Below are 23830 nucleotides of genomic sequence, written 5' to 3' on the forward strand. Positions count from 1 at the left end.
GTTTTAACAAAACCACACTCATCACCAACACCATTATGATATTTGGACTGGAAGATGAATTGCAAGATGGATGGAGATTTTAGCTTAATAAGACACAACACGGTTTTCGTTGTAAGATTATTTATTTTTAAATAATCTACAATTAAGGAATAAAAAGCAAACAAAAACACATGATCAGAGGTTATGGCATGAGCTCAATAAGTTGGAAAAGGTTACATGGCTGCCACAAACAACTTTTCTTTCCGGAGAGGAAAAACAAAAAGATTCCGTTAAAGTCCATGTTAAAATTATTTTATCCTTAATCTTGACACAATTACAAAATAAAACTGCTTAAAATCATAACACAGACTTGTTTTTGGCAATAGTTGAATTCCCTCACATACCCTTCAAAAGAAAAAAAAAAATCCGTCTTTGTCGATACGTCCTAACAGAGTGATATCTTCAAGTAACAGATACAGGAGTTTCTTTTTCTTATGGAAAACAGCCATTACACTTTTTAAGTTAAAACCAGATGGAGACACAAAGCTATGTAGACACAATCTGTAGGATACTGGAGACGAAGGGAAAAATATCGGTTCACATTTACACTGGAAACAAGACCCTGATATATAATATATATATGCTGTAAAAAACGATTCACATTCTGCTTGTTCATGGAAATATAATCAAGATTGAAGCTGTAGTCCCCTGTAGCTCCTCCGAGCATCCTACTTTCGATTACGGTTTACACGGATTTCCAACTCCAGTTTAAAAGCGAACAGTTCATGTAACTCACTCAAACACACAGCTTTTCATGGTAGCATTTCCCATAAAACATCACACCTGGTGTACACATTTCATCATCTAAAAAGGCGTGTGGGTGCACTTAATTTTGATTTTTTTTTTTTAAATCTTCTATTAAAATATAGAATCCATTATTAATACAGGAGGGCTAAAAATACAACAAAACTAAAATGATACGATCCACAAAGCAATTTGTAAATGAATACAGTAGCTATAGGACCACACAGTTCATAGTTCAGACATCCTTGAGTCCCTGCGTCCAAAGTTGGGGATTGAGAGCGAGACGGTAAGTGTTCAAAAGGTCAAGCCACTGATTCTCCAGTTCCCGGCTCAAGACCACGCAACCTTGTAATTGACCCCCACGCTTCAATTTGTTTTTAAAAGACCGACCCAACAAAATTTACAAGTTTACCAGTCAAAGCCTAAATCAGTCACCCAAATCATGACATTCAGGTCTCCCTCTCGACACAATGCTTGCTTCACATCTATTCCCTTGACAGGTTTACCACCTGCTGGAAATCGCTTAGACTAAAAGTATCTATTAAAAATAAAAAAAAGGATGGGGTGGAGGGAGAATTAAAATCACGAGCAGGATTTAAAATTCAAAGTCTTTGTCAGCCATGTCGATAGCCCAGGCAAATTTCTCACGCTGCGTTTTGTTGTAGATCTTTTCAATTGGAATTTCAAACTTCTTGCACCTGAAAAAGTAAAAGAGAATGAGGACCAGAAATCCAACTAACAGACTTCTGCATATCTTATCTCAAATCGAATGCAAGTTCTCACCAAGCTACTGAGATACGCGGGTCCAGGTAGTTGAGTTTGGAGGTACCCAGGGCGATTTGTTTGTTCTCCTCTCGATCAGTGGCCTGTACCTCCAACTTCATCAGCTGTTCCTCTGCCCTCTGCACCGCTTTCTTCTTGGTCTCCACAGTCCTGGGTTGCCAAAACAAATCAACATTAAGGCAGCATACAATCACATATGAACACACAATGAGCCTCAGAAGGCCAAATTCAATTGGGCGCCCTTCAAGCAAATATTTTGACACTCACTTCTTGGTTTTCTCATCTCTGCGTACTTTGGCGTCAGCCTTGGCACTTTTCAGTTCTCTTTTAGCATCGGCAAGCTGTTCCTTCTTTGCGTCAATCTGGTTTTAATGAACAAGTGAATGCAGTAAAGACAAACATTTAGATGGTCCAGCAGTACTCATACTAACAAACAAACACAAAAAACTGCACAGAGATAGAGAATAAGGTCACAAATGTCTCATACCTTTGTCTGAAGATTTTGCATGGACTTCTCAAATGTTTTGGGTGGTGCCCTCTGGTGGTTACATAGGATGGCTACTGCTCTGTTAGCCCGATTGTATGAGAGGATTTTCGCAGGAACGTTCTCTTCAGCTGAGTGAATATAAAAAAGTGAATTCATTAGGACACATTAAAGAATGTTAATAAAATAACCACGGCCATTTCTATAATGCACCCAATCGGTTTCTTACATGCATTGCATTACACTTACAGTTCGTGAGCTCTTTCAGCTGCTGCTGTAGCGTAATGGAGGCGTTGTAGGTACGGAACACTTTCGCCGTAAGGCCATCCATCAACTCCTGAAGGTGCTTGTTCAAAATGGAGGTCTGCAGAGAAATTGTAGTATACTTTAAAAATGTTGTTCTTATGTATTCTGAATCGGAAAATTAACTAGTGACTTACATTGAGGCGGTCGAAAAGGTCGTCCTCTGGCTCCTTGTCCTCCATGAATAGCTGGAGATTCTTGAAAACCTGTAACAAATGCAACATAGGGTTTTGTACAAAAGGCGCAGCCGGCACAAGAATCTGTGAATCAATAAAGCTCAGGTATTGTCTTTACACAATGCACGGTAAACTGGTGATCGAGTTACTTATAATAGAGCCTTTCACAAAACCAAGGACACTTTGTACAATTTTTAAATAATAAAAAAAGAAGTTCTCAAAACAGAAAAAAAGGAGTAAGATAATACAAAACAAAAAGCAGGCACAAAAAAAAGACTGGAAACAAACCAGCATCATTTGAAATTTGCAACAGCATTTTGAAAATATTGAGACATGAAATTTTTAGTAAATTTTTTTGGTTTTGGGGGTGCTAATAACCTGGCAAACCAAGTAGGGCTGCAACAACTAATTGACAAAAAAAAAAAGACATTCGTTGTCATCACGTACTACCGCACCACAATTGCACAACGCAGACACGCTTCATACAGTCCAGGTTGTGCACTTAAAATTATATTCAGGCGCCGTTTCTTCATACAGCATGAGCTTCACGTTTATCAGGCATTGCTTGCCTTTAACAAAGCTGGTCATGCGGTGAAAGTAAAGCCAGTGTTGCCAGGTCATCCGCATTTTGGCAGAGTTCTAAAGTAGGCAAATTTTTAACAAAAAAAGTTTTTCTGCAGGTTAAAGATGGAAGGATTTGGTTCATTAGTTGTTGGTATTCAGAATGTCAACAATCATTGGGATGCTTTGGAGTAATTATAAATGGCCACTTGGCTGGTTTTGTTATGTGGATCTGGCAACCCTGACAGGACAACGATGGAAGCAAAAGCACAAACTAACGCTGCTTAAAGGGATAGTTCACTTTAAAATTAAAATCATTTACTCATCCTCATGTTGTTCTAAACCTTTTTTCTTATGAACACAAAATAATATATTTTCATAAATTATGGTAAACGCACAGCAGATAGTGACCATTGACTTCCATAGTAAGAAAAAAATATTTTGGAAGAATTGTGATAAATGACAAAGAAAATATTTTGATAAATGATGGTAAGCACACAGTTGATGGTACCCATTAAATTCCATCATATTTTTATTCCTACTATGGAAGTCAATGGTCACTATCTGCTGTGTGTTCACCATATTTTATCAAAATATATTTTGTGTTGATCAGAAAAAAGAAATGCATACAGGTTGAAAACATCATGAGGATCAGTAAATGACAGAATTTTAATTTTAAAGTGAACGATCCCTTTAATAAAGGTTTAATTTCATCCTTTAATATAAGGAAGTTTGTATGGGTTTAATTGTTGTTAGATTTTCATAAAAATAATATGAACCACAAACTAAGCATTGGTTTTAAAGTAAGGGGGAATCCCAGGTTTTTATTATTGTAACAACGCATGCAAATAAATTTAATCTCAATGTCTAAATTATTTTGGTAATAATGAATAATGTTAATTATAATTTTATTATTAAATAAAGAGTTAATCTGTGGAAAAACATCTTCACCAGCACATCCCTGAAGGTTCATTTTATTTATATTTTGACCTAAAAAGATGTTTTACATTTTCAAAGCTGCACAAACTTTAAGGATTAAAAAAAAAATCAAAAAGATTATATAAGTAAAACTCAGAAGTGGCTTCTGTACTTTCAAAAGTACACTTTTTTGAAAACCATAATTTAGTGCCTTATTTAGCTATATGCAAAAAAAAAATCAGATTACTCATAAAATTAATAATCGGCAGATTAATCGATTATAAAAATAACCATTAGTTGCAGCGCTAAGCGCTTGACCAAGGCCATAATTCCCCAAATGTATAGACTTCTTCAAGTTGTTATACAAACTCAAGCTACAGAATTCGGACATTGTAGTGGAACCGAGAAACACAATAATCTTACCCTCTTCTCCACTGGGACTTTGTTGTAGTATCTAATAGAGTCTTTACCAAGGAAGTCAAACTCCACCACATACTCCTGTCCATCCATCTCCGGATGCAGGCTTAGATGCTCCACTCTAAGTGAGCAGCAGCCCACCGTGTCAGCCGTCTCTCCTTCCTCTTTCTCATTACCTGCTCTCAGAGCCAGCTACACCACAAGGGAAATATAGACAAGATGCATAACACTGTTCTGCTTTGCAACTTCTGCTCCCGCTCAAAAAGATATTACCACACACAAAAACTACGGTAAACGTACGCCAACAGAGAAAGAAAATGGGCTTTAACCGGTCTGAGTGCTTTAAGTGCATTTTAAATGAGTAATACTGAATGAGTTACTGAGATAATTCCTCACATGCTTTCTGGGTTATGGTCTTAACACTAGGGATGTTTTAAATATCGATCACACCAATACAAACCTTGTCAATGAAGTAAAGAGCAACAGCTCTCTGTCTGATCCTCATCTCTTTGGACTTCCAGTCCTCCCTGTATTGTGCACGGATCCGTTCAACACACTTCTTCAACCGACGGGCCGTCTCATACTTCTGCCAATCCTTCTCTCCCTATGAGACATCATATTTAAATATGGTTAGACATATGACATTTATGCATCAGTACGATTTCGATTTTTTTCAATCAGTACGAGTGTTCAGGTCCACATGCCGATCTACCTTGATTCTTGAGCTGGGATTCAGCATGATGTATTTGATGGAGCCTTGGATGTTCTCAGTCCAGGACACCAACCACGTCACCTTGTTATCATGACGCACTTCCTTCCACTTGGTTCCGGGAGGTGGTTTAGGATGTTTTGAATCCCTACGATAAAAATCAAAAGATTACAAATGGGTTTCCTCTCCATCAGATGGCGTGATGGGCATTGGCGAATGCTCCGTACTTGCTGCAGTTAACGATAACATCCTCGGGTCGGATCCGACGCTTCAGCATGCCCATCTTTGGATGGTCACCTCTGCCTCGGAACAAGCCCGGAGGCTCAATGCGGAAGTTGGCAATGCGTTCTTTGTGATTGTCCATGAGACAAAACCCATACTCTTGAAGAACACGCTCATTTTCCTCTTTAATTTTCTGAAGAGAGGGAAAGGAACACGCAAGTTTGAGTAAAACACAATGCAACATTTTACTATTGCACATTTTAGAACAGATATGCAGTTATACCAGTTTCTCTTCTTTAGTCATGGACTTCCTGGCTTCGGATTGAGCTTTGAAATATTCACTCATTTCAGTGAAGTCGCACTTGTTCAGGTCCGTGATTTTTGATTTCTCTTCAGACGTCATTTCCTAAAACAGCACGCGAGGTTAACAAAAGCTGGATATGAGTTACGTTAAGACAAAAGACAACACCAAAAAAACTTTACCTTCCTCCAGTCTTTGAAGAAGTTTTTCCGAAATATGTCCTTGGTGGTGTACTCGTGGTCCAACATCTTTGCAAAAAATGTTGCCACCTCCTCTGCATCAGGACTGAGCCTCATAGGCTTCCCTATTGAGACAACACCACAAAAAGCATGTTTATTGTGCTTTAATTACATTTTAAACCACTACTAAAGCCTGCAAGTCTGAAAATAAATTTTTTGACATCCATGGGTAAAGAACTTGAGAATTATCCAACATTTTTTTCCACTATTCTGTTCGAGACGGACAGGGCATGTGTGTTCAACAGAGCAGAAAGCCGTTTAAAATATTTGAGCTTAGGTTTATACAAAATAAAGATTTAACCACCCAACATCTGCTTCTCTACTAGTCCAATCAGAATAAAGCCCAAGTTGCAGTTCGACCCGTCACGCACATACGTACCATCATAAAAGAATTTGACTTTGCTGGGTAACGGCTCGTAGGGTGGAGCAAAGACGGGACCTTTGTGTTCCAGAAACCTCCATTTTGAACCATCTGTGTACCTCTCTTCCTCCCACCTAAACGCAATGAAGGCACAACAGATGGAAGATAAGCAAACCAGCGCACAAACACACAAAGCCGTCCCGCAAAGAACAGGAACAGCAAGGGCGGTTGTGATTTGCAACATGTCCCCAAATAAATCAAAACAGACTTGAGTTGACTCTCATCTAGTAGTCAACCTACAATTACTTGACCATCAGAGGATGTGAGACTAACCATTTCCACTTCTCTTCCGGCTCCTTCTTTGCTTTTTTCTTGCCATCTGTGGCAACTTCTCCTTTTTTGTCTTTTGTCTTCTTTTTGGGCTTAACGTCCTATGGTGACAACGTCACAAAACATCTCGATTATTAATTTGAAAGGAAAAATTATAACCCGACAAGAGTTCGTCCACATACCTCCTCTTCCTGTTTCCTTTTCTTTGCCTTCTTTTCATTTCTGTCATCCTCCGTTTTAATTTTTTTGGGCTTGAACTCGGCCCTGAAGGAAAGATCAAGAAAAACGAGGCCTGTCTAAACAAACGTCTGGCAACGGTGTACGGTTCAATTTCAATCCCCATATAACCATTGTCTTATTTGCTCTAAAGCTTCACAAACAACATTTTGAACAAAAGAAAGATTAGTGGCTCAATGCGTGACAGCAGATGATTGTACGTTTTTTTGTAATAAGATTCAGGGTGGCCCATGAAAGCAATGTAAACTCACTCATCATCGTCGCGCTCTCTCTTCAGGGATTTTTCGTGTTTGGGTGAGTGGTAGAAGTCATTCTCCGGTTCAGATTTAATGTAAGGACTGTTAAAAAAAAAATAAGAGAAATTCCTTTTGTCATCTAATCGAAACTCCTAAATTGTCTCAAGATAAATTCATGTTTCAGATTACTCCATGATGGGTTTAGATTACAACTTAAAGGGGACATCATGAATAACAGTTTTCTTGATCTTGTGAGATAAAGAGTTCATTGTACTATGGAAAAATGCTGTAACGTTTAGTACTCGCTCCCCAGGGCAAACAGACCATTTAACAAAATTAAGCTGCAGAAAACGGCCCGTTCGGAAACATTAACATATGACCGGCGCCATTCATTAGTCAACAATGTTTATTTGGTTTTCAATAACTTAATCATCACCCATTACGATGACGGTCCGCACTTACCTTGCAAATCCATTCTCCTTCTCTTTTTTGGGCTTGCCGTCAAGAGACTTTTGCAGAATGAAATGAGAATGAGAAAAAGGTCAATAACAGCACTCTATATTGTGCGAATCACAAAAGACTATTTACAACTCCTCCAGACCTAGAGGGTTTAGCGCAGATAAAACTATAGCAATGTGAAAAAACAGAGGAATCTGCCCACCCTTTCCTCCTTTTTCTTCTCTTTGTGTTTGTCCTTCTGCTTGTCTGAGGATCCATCTTTGAGCTTTAGTCTCTCTTTATCTTTGTGCTTTTTTTCAGAGGAGTCCCTGTGATCGCTGCCAAAATGCAATAAAACATGCCGTGATCTAATTGCCACAATGGTGTAGTCCATCAACAAAATCGGCCCCGAATAGATGATAGTGTTTACAAAGGAAGTTGGCAGTAAAGCCAACATTCCTTCCTATGGTCTGAAACACTTCAGGCCACGCCCTGCTTATCAAACACACCCCATAACATGAAAGTGAACTATTAACTGGCTATATATCTGGTAGGAAGACACGGTTATGACTAAGAGCCCTAAGACAGAAAATAGTGCAGTCATACCTGTTGCTGTACTTTGATTTCTCACGTTCTTTGTCTTTCTTGTGGTCCTTGTGTTTGTGTTCTTTGTCCTTGTATTTATCTTTGTGTTTATGAGAATCTGCCAAAAAGAAATGAAAGAATATGTTGCACATTTGAGGGAGAACACCTGGCATCTTTATTACATCCTTGTAGGAAAAACCAACATATCTTAGTCAAATTAAAGATCAGTTCACACTGACTAGCACAATACTGGAAACAAGCAGCTCAGTCTGCTTGCACCCCAGTGCAAAACCCATTTGAGATCGGCCTGTGCTACGAAGACGACCATTTACAGACAACTGGTTTGAAGTACAGCATGACACATTTTCAGTCGTCCTTGTCTGACCCACTGCAGACACAGTCGCACCTTGTAGTGTTTGGCACTTTAGCTCGAAAATCGTCCATATTTTATTCACGCTCAGCTATGTATGGTGTTTATAGAGGCCTCGTTCTTTGCACGGTTCAGCTAAGCCTATTTACTAAAGACTGCCATTGCTTTCGGAAAAAGTGTAGGTTGTTAAGGTAGATTGGATTACGAGAGGGCCAGAGGTATACCACTGATACTAAAGCAGCAAGAAAGAGGTGTTTTATAACAGGCCTTTAGCAAAACGATCTCCTATTCTGTTGAGGTCCAAAAGAACTAACAGGAATTGTAAGAGGTTTTGGAATTTAAACTAGCCCAAATGTCATCCTTTAAGACCAAAAGAAACAACCAACCTCATGTTACTTGATGCATTCAAAAAATACCTTCGAGGACATTGGTGTTTAGTAAAGATGCAAAATCCAGCATGAACCCATTTTCTTTCAACAATACATCACAGATAATGTGTAACTCAGGGTAACTGCTTCTCCAATTATTTTTCAATTAAAAACATTTACATTCCCACGAAAAATCACTTTAGTACAGCATTTCACTATGTTCATTTCACCCTTTATCCAAACACGTGCACATCCTCTAGTCTAGATTGAGAAAACATTGGTGAACTGTACCCTCTAGTGGTCAAGTTCATTATATATGTTGTATATACATCTTAAACATAAACCAGGGAAATCTAGTTACTCAAGTTAATGTTTTAATTTAGGAATATAAAAAATATTAAGCACAAAAGTGCATTGTCAGGGGCAAGCGTAAAAAATGTATCCAAGGTTTTTTAATAAAATAAATTACGGTAATTTTACATATAGTTATTAGACAACATTATACATAAAAAAAGTGTTAAGATCTAACCAACCTACCCATGCTGTCAAAGGGTCATAAACATTAGCAGCTTCACTGGTTAAATAATTATTAGGTCTCCCAGGTGAAAAAGTAGTACACTCCCATAACATACTTGAAGTGCTCGATTTCACACACTCATTTTGTACTAAATATACTAAAAATTCTTCTTTCTTTAATACTTTAGATGTTCTTAAACTAGCACAAATAAGTACACTTGGATAATCTTAAGGCACTATGAATATGAACTAAAATGCACTTTTAACATAGTATCTCTGTATTAAAAAAAAATGTATTTAGTTAACACTTCTTTCATACAAAAATGGGTTCAAGTTTACAACAAGCAAATACATTTTTTAGCACATTTTAATTCATATTCATGGTGTCTCAAAACGGACCAAATAAGTACACTTAGTTGTTCTTAAATATAAATAAAATTATTTTTAGTATATCAAGTATCCAAATTAGCATATAAAAATGGAGCACTAAGTACATTATGAAAGTGTACTTTTTACCAGGGCTATTATCAAATGTACTTCTCACATGAACACAAATACAGAGTTTAATATAATTTAATATATAAATATACACACTTTATGTAAAAAGGTGTATTCTATTTTTAGTGATAGGCTAAATTATTTCTTTAGGTTTAACATTTATTATTATTGTTCATAACATATCTAGCAAATTATGGAATGTAATTCAGAAGCAAACATTGTAAAAGCATGGGTAATTAATAAAAGATTCATTACACCCACACCTCAGCATGCACATGGATGCTTGGTTAAATATTAAGCTGCCCGTTTGTATAATACACGCAAGGAGTAATTGACGACAGGCCACTGAATTATTAAAAAAATAATGCACACCCAAGGTGGAAACGCAATATCTGGCAAAGCGGAGTGTGCATTATTTTCAAATAATTCAAAGGATAATCAATTATTCCACTTATACCACGGTTACCACAGACATTGCTCTGGTGGTTATTTCAAGACATTTGACAGGTCAGGTGTGCGTTTACTGAAAAATAATGCATACCTGTGGAATATTTCTCAATCAGAATATAGCATTCAACGATCCATTGGTATAATCTGTATTAATGTATACCAGGGGTCTCCAACATTTTTGTGAGCAAGGGCTACCACAACGGATAAAACAATCTGGAGGGCTAATTTTTTTATTTTTCTTGATATGTTTTAGGATTGTTAAAATGTTAACATACGTAAACCAAGCTAATATAAAAAATATTTAATAAATAAATATTACAATTGAAACTATTAATAGAATCTGCTTTGGCGGGCACCTCACAGACTCCGCAGGCACCACGTTGGAGACCCCTAATGTATACTGTACAAGTTCACATAGGCTGCGCAGTTAGTAGGCAGTAGATGCATGTGCACAGCCATGTGCTACACATCCAGAGTGCAATACATTAAGTGCGGTCTTGTGAAAGAAACAAAAAATATCCAATCCGTTTGTCCACTATAGAAATATGATTTTTTATTTTTTTATTTTAGAGACATTACCTTTATAATCTTAAGTGAAAAAGAAAACAATAGGGTGTCAGGTGCTGTGAAAGTTTTTTTTAGTAAACATTAAAGAAATAATAAATAAATACATACACCTAACATTTCATCTAGGTCTAGAAGTAATAATTCATTAAATATGCTTAAATGACACTCACAATGTAAACAATTACTTGAGCAACACTTCATGTCTGAACTGGTAAACTGCAGTGTGTGATGACACAGATATAGTGCTTTACATCCAGTAAAAGCCCAAACAAACGGGCTTATGTTAGTTTTATAAAAGCAAAATTCAATGTGTTTTAGGTGAATCGTAATATTTTACACACACTACAAAAGTTTAAAGAGAGTGGAGGCCTCCACAATCCATATAATGTTTTATTAAACGTGTATTTATTCAAAACGCATTAAATGATCATATATTAGATGCTGCGTGTTTATTATAATGCGTGGATTCAAAACAGGTCACACGCGTTTCTCACTCCTTTGCCTCCATAATCACGTCGATGTGCACTTTACGTTCACTACACTCAGACCGCTAGACACAGAAAAAGAAAATGGCGCAGAGACTAAGTCCTCAACCCCCAAACCCTCACTTTCACGAGCCTTTAACGACCATTATACTCACTCGATCAACGATCAAACCACGTTAACGGGCTAAAAATTTCTCTCTCTTTCAAAATCGCCCTTTCTTGGTCACAAAAAAGCAAAATAAGTATGATTTTAAAGGGCTCAATGTGAACAATAGGCGCTTGTCAGAGAGCGAGAAGGGACTTAGTCTCTGGGACGCCATTTCTGTCCTTACAACTAACTGGTCGCCAAGCAAGATACTGGGCGATCAGGCTAGATACATAAACAACAGAATTATGCTTTATAATAATGTAGTGATTTGTCAAGACCCACTCACCATTATATCTGGATCCCGAGTCGATCTGCGGAACAAACGGGTGTACAAGTTAATGTTAAATCGTGCCATGTCAATAGGCTGCTAACTTTCAACTTGATGCTAGTCGGAGGGTTAGCACTCAAGCTAACAAGCCTGGTAGTACAATAGCGTTTAAATACCACCGCTGCGGAGTACAGGGCCTTGTATAAAGTTTTTATTCGTTAAATGAAGCATTCGTTAGGGAGTGTTAATGTAAAAAAGAGACAAAGGACAACGCGAGCTGACAATATAAAATTACTACATTCAAAGCCGACTTCTTGTGCATGTTAGCCTAGCATGCTGGGGAAAAACTGCCGCTGCGGATGGAATTTAAACAGCCAAGCTAATGACTACAAACCATCAAGAAAGAAAAATATCACTGACAACGATAAATCGCAAACACATTACCTGGGAATCGTTGTGGGAATGGTCCCCACTCATTTCTAGGGGTTTAATGATTAAAATAAAACAGTTAAAATCTTGTTTAAGTAAAACGCCGGCGAAGAGCTGTGGGCAGAATGAAGAAAGACACAGTTGTGTAACAGACCAAGCCCGAAATTTAAAGTACTGCGCATGTCAGACGTGTTTAAAAGGATGAAAAGGCGTTATTCCCGCCCCTGGCTCCTCCCACACGGCGTGCCCGCACAGCTCCGCTACGTACCGTCACCACCACCAACAGCCACGTGGTGCCAGTGATAAGAGAGGCTTGCTGAAATAAGTATAAAACTGTATCATAATAGCCATTAGTAATAAAGAATGCTTCACCTGGTTATATATCAATTAAAATACACTTGATAACAATCCTCTAAAGTTAAGTGGCCAATCAACTGATAGGCCTACAAAGTGTTGATATGAGTCTTCCACGTGTGAGCCAAGAAATAACTAGCTATTAGAAATACCTATCCCCCCACCTACTGAGTAAACAGTAAATACCCCTACATGAGTAAGATAAAAAATAAACAAAGAAAATGTTCCCTTGATTAATAAAATACTAGTACAAAGGCTGTGCAATGAATAATAGTTTATATTTCCATGGGTAATTACAAGATTGTCCTTTTAAAAAAATGTGCAACAAAATATTGTACAGCTACAATAAAGACTTGATTTAAAAATAACAAATTCATCCTTGAAGATCAGCAGTTTCTGTAACTGAATTAGTTATCTAGTTATTATTTATTTAAAACATACAACCTGGTATTTTGTGTGTGCGCGTGTGCGTGCGTGCGTGTGTGTGTGTGTGCGTACGTGCGTGCGTGTCTGTGCTCAGTGACAAGTGTGTTGCTTTGTTTTCTTTATAGCCATAGTATTGCAGTTGGCTATACATTTACATAAATGTTTTAAATATAAAGGTGGATATTTGCATTTTGTAGCTGCATTAAGGTCTTTGTGTATTTTAACTATTATAATAAAAATGTGTAGTGGTAGCAAGTTTATGAGTTCAAAGACCATAAATTAAATTATTTGTAACAACTGGGCATAAAAGTTAAGCCTAGCCTAAATGCATGGCTGGCCTATATATAAAGCCCTACATATTGCATTTACATTCATACATTTGGCAGAGGCTTTTATCCATTGCAACTTGCAATGCATAACAATGTATACTTTTAATCAGTTTTATATCAGTTTTATTCCAGAGTGTTTCCTGGGATTGAATCCATGACCTTTTGCGCTGCTAACACAGTGTTACCACACTGTGAGAAAAAAACTGTACCTTTTCTGTGATCTGGGCCCCTCATAGGTTCATTTAAATATATACCTTAAAAATATTAAAGGACAAATATTCAGGGTTCCATCCACACCTTAGTTGACTTCAAATTCAAGGACCTTTCAAGGACTTTTGAGGTCCAATACACTCAATTTCAAGGACTAATGTGGTGACACATTTCAAGTGAGGGCAATGTTACATTGTGTTACCTTTAAAGATACATTGTTACAGTGCCCTTTTGAGGGAACTCGCGCTGTATTACTGCAGTGACACTTTGGGGACGCCTCCAAGGGTATGTGCGTTCAAATGTGTAAATCAAATTCAACCAATGAGGCTTAAAGACAAAGACAGGGTGACGCAGGGGCCAGGAAGTATATCGCTATCTGAAATATTGCCAAAGACGACGTTACAGGGACGCAGGAAGTATGGCAGGGAAGACGCAGCGCCTCGTTCCCTTCTCAGGGAACAACAGTTACATACGTAACACGAGACGTTTTTATGTGTCAAACACAACTATGCAAAAAAGCATTTTGGTATGAATTAACATTCGCATACAGAAGATATAAGCATTTAAAGCAAACAGTTTAGCACGTGTGCTTAAAAAGTCTAGAATTTTTATGATATTATCCTACACTACACAGAGAATATAATATGGATTTTTTTTCCAAAAAACATCATGCCTAAAATAGATTGAAGCACTTTCAATGACCTTTATCTATGTATGTATATTTTCAAAAACTTCCCAGGGCCTTGAATTTTTTCCCCCCAGATTCACAAACTTTCAAGGATTTTAAGGACACATAGGAACCCTGAATATTATACCTTAAGGACCTATTGTGTACCTTAAGGAAAAATCTTGTACAGTTAATTTTTAGGGGTACAAAACAGTTAACTGTACCTTTAAAGGTACACAATACACTCTCAGAAATAAAGGTACAAAAGCTGTAATTTGGATGGTACAATTTGGACAGTACAAATACTAATATACTTTTTTTAGGAATAAAGTTGTAGCTTTTAAAGGGTACAGTCCTAGTGACAGCTTTTATACCTTTATTTCTGAGAGTGAAGTTGAGCTATTGATTTATTATATAATGTTTTTTTTTAATCAATATGTTTATTTACTTTTATCTTCACAAAAAATTACTTACAACTTCAATTCAGTATACATTATATTCTATAATGTTATGTTATTATTCTAGGTTTTTTGTTATAGTTTTTTTATTACTTATTGTCACTAGGATTTGATTTGTTATTCGATTTGATATTTATATTTTGTTTATCTATTTCTGATTATTTTTGTAATTTGGTGGGGTAATTTTCAAAAAGCTTAATTTTTGTTTGTTTTGTTGTTTGTAATGTAGTAATGTTTGTAATAATTATATTATATTATATTATATTATATTATATTATATTATATTATATTATATAGCCCAATGCTTTTGATTTCCACTGAAGTGCATTCTATACTAGTTTTTATATATCAGGACTAGAATTGAGATTAAAATGGTGAAAAAAGTTTTATCTCAGTCATCTCCAACGTCCAACTTATATTTTTAACATTTGCTTTTTGTACCAAATAATTGTCAAATTATGCTTATTTAAATCTCACTGTAAAAATATGACACAGTGCAAGTAAAGTATAGACTCTGCATAAAGCATTGCATAATAGTAGATGAGGCCTAGATTTAATGGATATTATTCCCATTGACATTTAAAAAAATGTTTATTTGTGCACATCATTCTGTCACCTGATTCAACACATCTGACACTAACACTGTTGTTATATGAAAGAGAAACAAGTGACATCAGTGCAAATACATAAATATATAACGTAAATATTTTCTGTACAAATATAAACACAGATTAATTATCTCACAAGATTACATTTATAACTGTTTAAGTTAAAAACTCTATTTTCCCCTTAGCAAACCTTTAAAATAGTTACTAAATGTACACTGAAAAAAAAATGATTTATTTAAATTACTAAATTTTTTAAAGGTAAATAGTTGCAATCAATTTATTTAAGCTACATTTAAACAAAAAAGATTAGTAAAGTAAAATAAAATAAAAAACTTTTGTTTAAATGTAGCTTAAATAAATTGATTGCAACCACTTACCTTAAAAAAAATTAGTAAATTGAATGAATCATTTTTTTCAGTGTACAGTGCCCTCCATTAGTATTGGGACAATAAAGGCAAAATTGCTCTTTTTGCTGTGGAGTCAAAAAACCTAACATACACAATTTACAATTTATAAAATTTTTATACTGCTTCTAATGTGACCATATTAAGACAACTTTCTGACAAGTGTTAAGTGATTAACTGTGTCCTGGTGCATTAATTGTTCACACATAAAAAGCAAAGAATCTGTAGTATCAATTTAATCCATTGCTCCTGCAGTCTTGCATTTGCTGAAAACACACATAAGTCAGGAATCTCAGAATGTAAGGTTGTTGTTCTTTGTTGGTAAAGCATGTTTTATTTGTTGAAACATATTAAAATGTTAATAAAATGTAATATTCTGTACTTCTGCCTCATATTCATGTCTTGGCTCCACAGCAAACAGAGCAATTTTGTCTTTACTGCTCCAATACATATGAAGAGCACTGTATATCTCTGCCTGATAAAATTACAAACACAGAGATGGAACTTTTGTTTTGTGAAAATATTTGTCCTTTACAAAACAAAAGTACAGTTTGTTTATACGAAGAGAACACAGTGTCCCAACAAAACGTCAGTGTCCTTAATATGTTCACTACGGTGACGTAATGGCACAGCAGATATACCATGGACACAGCAGTCCATAGACATCATACTAATGTTATGGGAACATCTGTGCTCATTGATGATTCTGGCAGTACATCTGTGCTCTGATACAGACACATGTATGAATCTTCCAGCAGTCTTTGCACCAGCTCAGTACAATGATTCAGATCTGTTGTGGCAAGCTCCTCTTCGGACTGGGAAAGGAAGTCTGCGACCTCAGGGCAAGCCCTAATAACCGGAATGTTGTACCCATTGTTATCGTCACCTAAAGATGAACGTGAGTTTGTGAGAAATTGGCTAAATACAAACATCCAAGTCAAAGACAAAAAGCATCTGGTTAAAGAATGAAGGAGGGAACACTAAAAGAGGAATTGTAATAAAAATACCACATGAAACCATGTAGGCTACAATATTTTTTATTGTATTATATAACTTTATTTAATACATAAAAAAATAACCTACCATATCGGTCAGCCATGCTGTCAAAGAATATCCAGGACCGTGGGTCTGGGCCGTATTTCACGAAAGACACAAAATGACTAGTGTTAATAGAGAGAACTGCAAAGAGCTCCAATGTGGTCCTCTGGACAGGTGCATCTGCTGGAAGATTATCAGGCACTGTAAGTTTGTGAGGAGTGTGTTTATGTCGGGAGGGATGCATATGAACCTGCAGAAAAAGCAAAATTTTGAGAAAAAACAAGCACTGACATACAGATTAAAGAAAACATTTTATGAGACCGGCTATTTAAGATGTAAAATAAGTCTTTGATGTCCCCAGATTGTGAAGTTTTAGCTCAAAATACCCCATAGAAAATGTATTATAGCATGTTACAATTGCCACTTTACAGGTTTGAGCAAAAATGTGCTATTTTTGGGTGTGTCCTTCTAAATGCAAATGAGTTGATGCAATAGAAACACTGATCGCCAAAACAGTGGTTTGTTGAAATTGAAACTCAGTTGTGCTGTCAATTATTTTCTCTCTTTCTCTGTACCAAATGATGATGCCGTGGTTGGATAGTGCAGATTGAGGGGCATTATTATTGTGATAAGATCTGAGATGGCCTATTTTTTCACATGCTTGCAGAGAATGGTTTACGAAAACAAAGTTACTGGGTTGATATTTTTCATGTTGTCTAGGTTGATAGAAGCACTGGGGACCCAATTATAGCACTTAAACAAGGAAAAAGTCAGGTTTTCATGATATGTCCTCTTTAATAAATAGAATTAAAGCAATACAATATGCTAAACAAGTTGCTGTGATACCTGTGTGTTGCAGGTGGAGCAATACTGCTTGATTTTTCCTGGCTGAAGCTTATGGTCTGTCAAACACTGTGCACACTCATAGTCAGCTAAACGGCCACACAGAAAACATTGCCGGGGAGCTGTGGAAAAAAATTATAATTTGGGAAATATTGCACATTTTTGCAAAAACAGCTGTTATAAGGATCAGATAAGTTCACTTATTAAAAATAAAGGCATACTTGTTAAACTCACAACAATGCAATAAGTCTGTAATGTCTAGCTCTGTTGAGGGAACGATTTTAGAGAACATCTTGTAATTCTTTCCAAACCGTGGCATCTGAACTATAAGGCAAGATGGGATCTAAAATAAAAATAAGCAGAATAAACAATATATACTTTTGCTTGGCAGTTAGCCACTACTTTAGTTATTGCACAAAGATGTAGATTATGATGCAGCACATCAGTACCAACTGTAATTTAACACGATTTTAATTTTAATGATAAGTGCTGCAATTTTCTTTTTGTGCAACATGTGAAGTCCATTAACCACTTCTTTTTTGACCGCCCAAGCTTCCTGTGGATATTTGACTTGCTTATTTATACTACTATTATATTACACAGAGTAATTTAAGCCCTTGCACATTTGCTTCTGACCATGATGCATCAATGAATTTGGTTAAATTACACCTGTGGTGAGAAACAACATTTTTGCATCCAATAGCTTTTTATGCCAATTACAGTAAACTATTAAATCAACAAACCTCTTCGAACTTGAGATCACTTGACATCAATGAGATCTCAAGCAGCTGCTGAACTGAAGGTACCACTCCGGCCTGACTCTTGTCTACAATTATCTGATGTGTATAGGCATCTTGTGACAGTCCTGCACATGACCTAAAAGTTGAGATTAAAGTATTACAGTATTAAGTACAGAGCTCATCTATATGTAAACTGTCTATGCTGTGTCAACATTAAATATGTACAAAACAAATGAGCATAAAACTTTACACATTTTATGTAAATAAACAACTAAAACTAACCTGAATTTGAGCAATGGCTCTATGTGTAAAACATCCTTTAGTAGAATAGAAATGAACTCTTCTGGATCTGTAGGAAATAGCAGACAAATATTCTCAGGTCAATACTACTATGTTTACAAATATAAGTATCGCTTATCTATAATTTCATGCAACATGCCAAGGCACATTGTCCAGAATTACACAATCAATCCTCTGTTTGATTTGTTTTATTACTCATTTAAAACAATGTGAATCACAGTGGTACTATCTGAATAATTTTCTTTTAATGTATAAAAAGAAGAAGCAAGTGTCCACTATTTAATAAGGACTACCTTTCTCCTCCGTGGCAAAAGATTTGCAGCCAAGCTGTTTTCGGAAGTTCATCACACTCTCTGCTGGAACAAAGCCAGACCTGCAGAGATAGTAAGAGGTTGTGCATAATGAAATATGATGTAATACTCCGATGACTATGAGCACACAAATTCTTCTGAAGTGTGTTTCCACAAGCTTCACAAATAAATAGCACTTGTTTTTTCAAGAGATTGCATTACCATGTAATCAGATAATATAACAAACCATATTTGGTGTGTCATCCGATGGGAGGTACAAACACAAAGTGCCCCCCCAAGTGGAATAGATACCAGCTAGGCATGGACTGGTATGAGATTTTGGTGGTATGATAAAAAACAATACCACGGTTTCACGATGTTTCCATATTGCAAAACTAACATCTGTTATTTTCAAATGTCTGTGTATACAAACAACAACTATTCAACTAGACACAAAACATTTTCTTTTTAAGACTCATACAACATGTATGCCAGGTAAATAATAAATCCTTTAAATAATAATATTATTTCCAAAAAAATTAGTAATATGTATCAAATGTAAACATCGTATCAATTACATGACATAATGATTTAATTTTAGTGGTTTTGAAATCTTGACTCATCGCAAAACTGTCATGGGACAGAGGTAAGGGCGGCTCTTCCGAGGGGCGCAAATTCAAAATATGTGTCATGTGTGGTGCTAGTGTGCATGCACGCAAGAAACTCCCTTAACAGTAAACTCTGATTACACATGAGATTATGTGAGTATCTGGAAAACGCGAGTGTCTCTTTTATCATAAACCCTTTAGACGCGTCTGCAGCAGGCACTTATTTTGATAAGACACGTGATGCAGACAGGATCACTCGACGTGCCGAACACATTTTGAAATTATGAACCACACACATGACGGGCTACATACATGTTGTGACAAAGTTTGCATCGTGCGCCCTCGAAAAAAAAAGTCACCGGCTGCCACTGGGTAAGGTCTATACAGACCTCTCCAGAGTGATTGGTTGAATTATGTAACCATGCTACTCCCAAACTTCTTTAAATAAACATTTAGTACTGTGAAAATAATGTGATGTACTATCACACATACATTAAATTTTAGGTCATAGGTTGAAATTGAATGAAAATTTTTTACCTGCGTAAAGGGTTTACAATATCACGTCTTAAACAGTGTGAAATGCCTTCCTCGCTGTCCGCTGTGCTGTTGAAAACTCTGTCGAAGGCGATGGATGATGTAAAAAGGCTAAAAGCAGAGAACAAAGTGTGAAATAATACATAAGCACAGGTAGTTACTTAAATACTACTTACATATGTTTCTTGAGGCTCTTACCTGAAGAGAGTAGCATCTAGATAACAGGAGTTAAAGTGACCTTGGATTCCCCTCATTCTGCCTACCAGACGTGACAAAACCTCGGGTTCACTAACAGGAGGAACATGAGGAACCTCATCGGAGTCCTCCAGGACTGTGACCAAAAGGAAAAAAACACTTTTTAAGATAAAGGATCTACATGTTATTCTATAGGTGGAACAACTAAGTTAATTTAAAGGTGAAGTGTGTCATTTCTACTTTTGCAAGACAACAGCTGTTATCTAACAAGTTTCCCAAACTTCCATCATCTGACAAACAGATCTATGGTTAAAAGCAATAGCCACTGCATTCGGCCATTTAAATAAACAAAACAATGTCTAGTCTACAAATTACATTTCCTTTTAATGGATACTTAAAAAAAGAAAGAAAAATTAATAGCAAGGTGAAGAATCTTACCAGAGGAAGTCTCTGGTGGTTCTGGGATCTCCTTTGAATCCAAACTGAACTGTAATCTACTATCTGGTTTGCATTGGGTCAATGGCACAAATAGGGCTGTGTTTTCTTTACAGGTGAAATACTGCTTGCTACCAAACATACCATCTGAACCAGATATAAACTCATTGTCCTGTAAGGAAATGTTAAAAGAGGAAGTATTATGCACATCACAAGACCGGCAGATACCATAATGTGACAATAAACTTGACTGGCAGCTTACCAGCTCAAGTCCTGCCCAGCAATCTTTCTTTCCTTCTGGAACACCAATCCACCTGATCACTCCATATACGGTTGTGCTATCATCAGATATAACCTCTACCATGGATCCCACCCCCATAGAAAATTCAGGGTGTGGGATTGAGGTCTGAATGGTGTCATACACATCCTGCTTGCGGAGTATACTTTCTTTTTTCTTGGTGAGAGCTGGCATAGATTTAATGTGAGTCACAGCTTTCCTGTTCAAATCTAAAAGGAAATAAATTCATGATATGATGCATCACCTGAGCTACTATGGCCGGATTGTTGATATTTTCACATAACTTCATTCCTGAGTCATTTGCATAATCCCCTTAAGTCTTAAGTTCTGCCTTAAAGCATGGTGAGAAGTTATGAATTGTTCACGATGTTTTGAGACTGCATTCTATAATTCCTAAGACAGTATTTCCAGTTTGAGATAGCAATCTTTCATGCAGTCTATTCACACGATCTTACCTTACCTACAAAACACAAACAGCTCAGGGCGAGAAAACTGAAACCTTCTCTTTGAATGTTTTGGGGGTTTAAAACATAAACAAAATGAGTTACTGACCCACAGCAGAGTTGAGTCTCAGCGGTTGCCTGTTGTTTAAATGTGAGGGAACCACTTGAACAATGTCTGCAGCACTAAACATGGGCAGAGAGACAGTCTTCTTTGTCAAAATATCTTGCTCAGTGTCCTAGGGAAAAATTCAGGATGCCAAGAAATTAAAATTTAAAAAGTGTATGTTCATTTTATATATTTATGTGGCAGATGCTTTTATCCAAAGTGACATGCAGTGCATTCAAGATATACATTTTTAATCAGTATATCAGTAGGCTATGTGTTTTCTTGGATTTGAACCCATGACCTTCTGAACTGTTTACACAATTATTTTAAATTATTTATATATATATATATATATATATATATATATATATATATATATATATATATATATATATTTTTTTTATAATTCAAAGGACCAAAGTTAATTATTCTGCTTTTACCACAGTTACCAAAGACATTGCTAAGACATTGTTTGGGTTTTTTTTAAGACATGGTCATGTGTGCGTTTATCGAAAAATAATAAGGTGTGTTCGACTTCATGCGGCGTCACAAGAATCGACAACCGGATGACGTCAAAGTACCGCGAGAGCGATTCGCCAAATTATACGGAGGAGTCTGCTTTTAAATCGCTCTCGCGGAACTTTGGCGTCATACGGCTGTCGGTTCTTACGGCGCCTCATGAAGTCAAACAAGCCCAATGCATACCCGTGAAACAATTTTCAACCAATCAGAATAAAGCATTCAACAACCCCGTGGTACAATCTACAACAATCAGGTCTACTTAAAATAAATAAATAATTAAATTACCTATACGAATTTTACTTTTATATTATTTCACATAAAAATTTAGTTAAAATAAAAAATGTCTGAATGAAACGTAGGATATATTGGGTCTTGACATCCAGATGTCTTAAAAAGTTAGGCACCAACATCTGCCTTTCCTCACCATTAATTCCAGTTCAAATCCCAGCATATTTAAGTCTCCTGTTTTATCGCTCTTGCCGATTTGCATCAATTTTTTGACCAGGCACGGCTGAAAGTCCCTCTTATGTTTAACCACGACAAGGTCATCGTGAGCGAGTTGACAGATCGCATTGAAGAGCTGAAGATGACACAGGAGCTCGAGTCTCCTGTTGGCGGGAGAAACGAACAGAAGAAGCTGAGCCTGATGGCGTGACAGCGGGTGTGTGTCCCACTTCTTCACCCTGGCACTACTCTTTAAACTACCACTGCCTCTATAAACCACTCCAGTGAGATATCCATCGGGTGTTTCTGCATCCACACGGCCGATACAACCTTTGCTTAAGCCTTTCTTGTTTCTCTTTACTACAATAAAGTAGCTTTTGTTTAGGTCTTCTTTCAGTTCCATGTTAAGAACTGAATGTCTAATCCACGCGCCGTTCTTATTAAATGACAACAGTAGTGCTGATATGAGTTTATCTATGAAGTGGCTGTGACGTCACGCGCATTCCACAGTTGAAGGAAATCATATGACAAAATCTCAGCTACTGTAGTTCAGCTGGTTTGCGTTGTTTGCATTGCAACGAGAGTGCACTGTAAGTAGCTTGAGAGTGCACTGTAAGTTGCTTTGCCAGATACATAAATAATGTATAGCCTACATGTGAAATTGCCTGTTTAAAGAGTTTATTGCATTGTTTGATTTATTATATAGCAAGTCACTAAAATAAAAGTGCAGACTATACTAGACAATTTTCAGTAAAATGCATTTAGTTTCCTTGTAGGTGCACACCTGCGGATACATTTGGGAGTGTTTCAATTATACCTAATAAGCTTCCTACATAAATTAGGCAACATTCAGAATGTTAACATGTCTGAGCTCTTAGTCATATGCCCTTACAAGACTGCATAATGTATCTTAATTTGCTTATTGTGGGTGCTTTTGTACTGAAAACACCTGATCCCAAGTTTTAGTGTCTAACTTGATGAGCTCGTCTTGTAACTAATTATTTTCCTTGTCAAACAGACTGAAGAGTGCTAGCCGGTTACAAAAGTTTGTCCTCAAGGGGAAATGAAATATGTGAGTGCACCCAGCTATACTTCTAGATGCACGTACCTATACGCACGTACCTCATGTATAAATCAGTTTATAAATGGTATGCAATGTTTCAAGGAACCCTAGGAGGGGAATAATAACATGTATGATCAAATAATGCTGTAAATATCTTCAATTGCAAATTAATAAAAATGACATTTTTATAGGGTGCTGCTCACTCAGCACTTCATCATATGTCATAAGACAACATGAGACGACTTAGGTCATGCAGTACATTTTTTCCTTATCTACTTCATGAGCTGATAAAAAAAGAAAAGGAGTTAGATAACTATGCATGCCGCATCGTAT

General features: G+C 36.6%; 2 protein-coding genes across 2 annotated transcripts; both read right to left on the bottom strand.

The window, feature by feature from the left end:
- Positions 1-103: 103 nt before the first annotated feature.
- Positions 104-12357, bottom strand: top1a (DNA topoisomerase Ia). The gene is made up of 21 exons (XM_065241264.2): positions 12198-12357; positions 11772-11796; positions 8105-8201; positions 7722-7836; positions 7523-7569; positions 7076-7162; positions 6770-6851; positions 6591-6688; positions 6276-6391; positions 5840-5961; positions 5640-5762; positions 5362-5549; positions 5138-5282; positions 4886-5029; positions 4432-4617; positions 2491-2559; positions 2300-2414; positions 2054-2181; positions 1834-1928; positions 1567-1716; positions 104-1481 (listed from the first exon to the last, which is right to left on the bottom strand). The coding sequence occupies exons 1-21, from the start codon at positions 12228-12230 to the stop codon at positions 1379-1381; spliced, it is 2268 nt and encodes a 755-aa protein (XP_065097336.1). The 5' UTR covers positions 12231-12357; the 3' UTR covers positions 104-1378.
- Positions 12358-15163: 2806 nt separating this feature from the next.
- Positions 15164-22862, bottom strand: cyld2 (cylindromatosis (turban tumor syndrome) 2). Its single transcript, XM_065242105.1, has 13 exons — positions 22415-22862; positions 21472-21598; positions 20884-21128; positions 20625-20793; positions 20190-20322; positions 19995-20102; positions 18853-18932; positions 18542-18608; positions 18263-18395; positions 17754-17862; positions 17523-17641; positions 16722-16926; positions 15164-16524 (listed from the first exon to the last, which is right to left on the bottom strand). Exons 1-13 carry the CDS (start codon positions 22835-22837, stop codon positions 16304-16306), a joined length of 2139 nt encoding a protein of 712 aa, XP_065098177.1. The 5' UTR covers positions 22838-22862; the 3' UTR covers positions 15164-16303.
- Between the last annotated feature and the right edge of the window lie 968 nt (positions 22863-23830).

The sequence above is a fragment of the Paramisgurnus dabryanus genome, chromosome 14 (genome assembly GCF_030506205.2).
Source record: "Paramisgurnus dabryanus chromosome 14, PD_genome_1.1, whole genome shotgun sequence".
NCBI classification, from domain to species: domain Eukaryota; kingdom Metazoa; phylum Chordata; class Actinopteri; order Cypriniformes; family Cobitidae; genus Paramisgurnus; species Paramisgurnus dabryanus.

Excerpts from the sequence above, each read along its gene's own strand:
- top1a (XM_065241264.2), bottom strand. The coding sequence starts at position 12,230 with ATGAGTGGGGACCATTCCCACAACGATTCCCAG. Across the intron at positions 5,283-5,361 it reads GTTATCGTTAACTGCAGCAA|GGATTCAAAACATCCTAAAC; the intron begins GTACGGAGCATT and ends TTTTTATCGTAG. Across the intron at positions 2,182-2,299 it reads GCTGAAAGAGCTCACGAACT|CTGAAGAGAACGTTCCTGCG; the intron begins GTAAGTGTAATG and ends ATATTCACTCAG.
- cyld2 (XM_065242105.1), bottom strand. The coding sequence starts at position 22,837 with ATGGAACTGAAAGAAGACCTAAACAAAAGCTACTTTATTGTAGTAAAG. Across the intron at positions 20,323-20,624 it reads ACCACCAGAGACTTCCTCTG|TCCTGGAGGACTCCGATGAG; the intron begins GTAAGATTCTTC and ends TTTTGGTCACAG. Across the intron at positions 17,863-18,262 it reads GTGATCTCAAGTTCGAAGAG|ATCCCATCTTGCCTTATAGT; the intron begins GTTTGTTGATTT and ends TTTTTATTTTAG.